This window comes from Laetiporus sulphureus, assembly GCF_001632365.1.
Source record: "Laetiporus sulphureus 93-53 unplaced genomic scaffold LAESUscaffold_284, whole genome shotgun sequence".
Taxonomy (NCBI): domain Eukaryota; kingdom Fungi; phylum Basidiomycota; class Agaricomycetes; order Polyporales; family Laetiporaceae; genus Laetiporus; species Laetiporus sulphureus.
This window is the reverse complement of record NW_024468792.1, coordinates 1-1,972: the sequence shown is the minus strand read 5'-3', so window position 1 is coordinate 1,972 and position 1,972 is coordinate 1. Positions and strand designations below refer to the sequence as shown.

General features: G+C 44.1%; 2 protein-coding genes across 2 annotated transcripts; both read left to right on the top strand.

Moving 5' to 3' along the window:
• Positions 1-76: 76 nt before the first annotated feature.
• LAESUDRAFT_667987 (uncharacterized protein) lies at positions 77-292 on the top strand (the record flags this gene model as incomplete). The annotated part of the gene is made up of 1 exon (XM_040905352.1): positions 77-292. The coding sequence occupies one exon, from the start codon at positions 77-79 to the stop codon at positions 290-292; it is 216 nt and encodes a 71-aa protein (XP_040757178.1).
• A 216-nt stretch (positions 293-508) lies between these two features.
• On the top strand, positions 509-1,051 carry LAESUDRAFT_667988 (uncharacterized protein; the record flags this gene model as incomplete). The annotated part of the gene is made up of 1 exon (XM_040905353.1): positions 509-1,051. A coding segment is annotated over one exon (543 nt), but the record flags the coding sequence as incomplete, so codon positions are not given.
• Between the last annotated feature and the right edge of the window lie 921 nt (positions 1,052-1,972).

Genomic DNA, 1,972 nt, shown 5'->3' with positions numbered 1-1,972 from the left:
GAATCGACGTGCTGAAAATGTAGCCAATGATCCAATGGCAGCTGCGGAATTTTTCAGGTATCTGGTGACTGCCATCATGAAGAAACTGTTTCAGATCAGAGTAACAAACCGTGAAAGACAAGTCGAGAGCAAGATGGGTGTTCTAGGACACGTAAAAAGCTACTTTGGAGTAGTAGAGAGCCAAGGTCGAGGAACGCTTCATCTCCATTTATTCGTGTGGCTTCAAGGTGCACCATCGGCAGATGAAATCATCGAGGCTCTCGGACACGAAGATTTCCGTGAAAGGATATAGAGGTACATCAGTAGTGTTATTCACGCTCATGTGGATGAACTGGATGACGAACCTTCTATTGCATCGTGCCCGACGGAAAGTCAAATTGCATATGGAAGACCACCAAATCCTACATCCACGAGCTATGACGAGGACTTTGCAAAGTTCGAGAAATGTACTGTTCGATCGAAACAGGTGTATAAATGCGAAATCAATTGATGTCTCACCAAGTATGACAGATGTAAACGAGGAGCGCCGTGGCCTTTGTCTGACGTAGACTGGGTAGATGAAGCCAGAGGGTGGGGTCCAAAATGGACGTTTGGATATTTCAATTCATGGCAGCCTGACATATCTGTCAGCGTTCGCTGTAACAATGACATCAAGCTTCTTACGAACGGCAGAGATACAGGCAACATTACCTACTACGAGACTAATTACGTGAGCAAAAAACAAGGACGGAATTATAATGCATCAGCATTATTCGCCAAGTCTCCGGCATTTCAGATGAAAGACAATGCTTACCTGCAAGATGCCAGAAAACATAATCAGATTATGCTATTTCGTTGTATACATGCGATGAACAGCAAACAGGAAGTGGCAGCGCCGATGGTGATGATGCTACTTATGGGTTGGGGATTCACTTTCAGCTCACACCGATATGAGACGATATATTGGTCAGGGTTCGTGCGGTACCTATTGAGGAGTGATAATGGTCTACGATTACCAAACAGGTGCGTAAATTTCGTTCACCATCACGGACAAATAGATAACTCACAGTGAATACATCACAGTACGTCTGCCGATACATCCCGTTCAAACGAAGATGTAAATAATCAACAACGTCATGCGGATGTAAGTCATTAGATCAAACATTTAGAGTGAATTATTCATAAATGATCTTACCACAGAACGACGACGAGGACGTCAACTTCTCACTTGACGATGAACAACGATTGACTGTTCGCAGTCAAGTGATCGATTATCAGTATAGGGGCGATATACTCGAGAACTACAACGTTATGAACTTTTTCGTCAACACGTATGAAAACAAGTTGTCGAAAAGCAGCACACGTGCCCTCAATAACGAAAGAGAAGGAAGAGGACGTGTTCTAAATCCGCGAGTGCGATATCGGCACGGACATCCACTTTGTGATAAAGTGGTCAGGATAATCCGATCCGAAGGACATAATACACTGCCTAACTTCGTCGGAAAATATTTTCCATGTCGAGATTTCACCGATACTCATGCCAAAGACTTTTATTGTGCTTCGATGCTGCTGCTCCTGAAACCATGGCGAAAATTGGAAGATCTCCGTGATGATCATCAATCATGGGAAGATGCATTCGAACTATTCTTGTCTAGTGCAGACCTATCAGAACGTATACAGAGCATTATCGCGAACATACAACATTTTCATCGATGCAAATCGAGTGCATTAGAGCACAACGAGCGGAACCGAGGTACACATGTTCAAACGGCGTCAGCTGACGAGGGCAGCGAAGACGAAATAGAATCCGCCGATGAAGCCAGAATGAATGATAGGTCACACAACACGGGTGAAAATCAAGATGAGATGATCGTCAAAGAATTAACAGATGCATCAGAACTCACTCGGGAACATATCCATGGTCTTCTTGCGGTTGAAGCCGGGCGAAATGCAGGAATATTTGATGGCGAATCCAGTTCACCATGCAGTAATT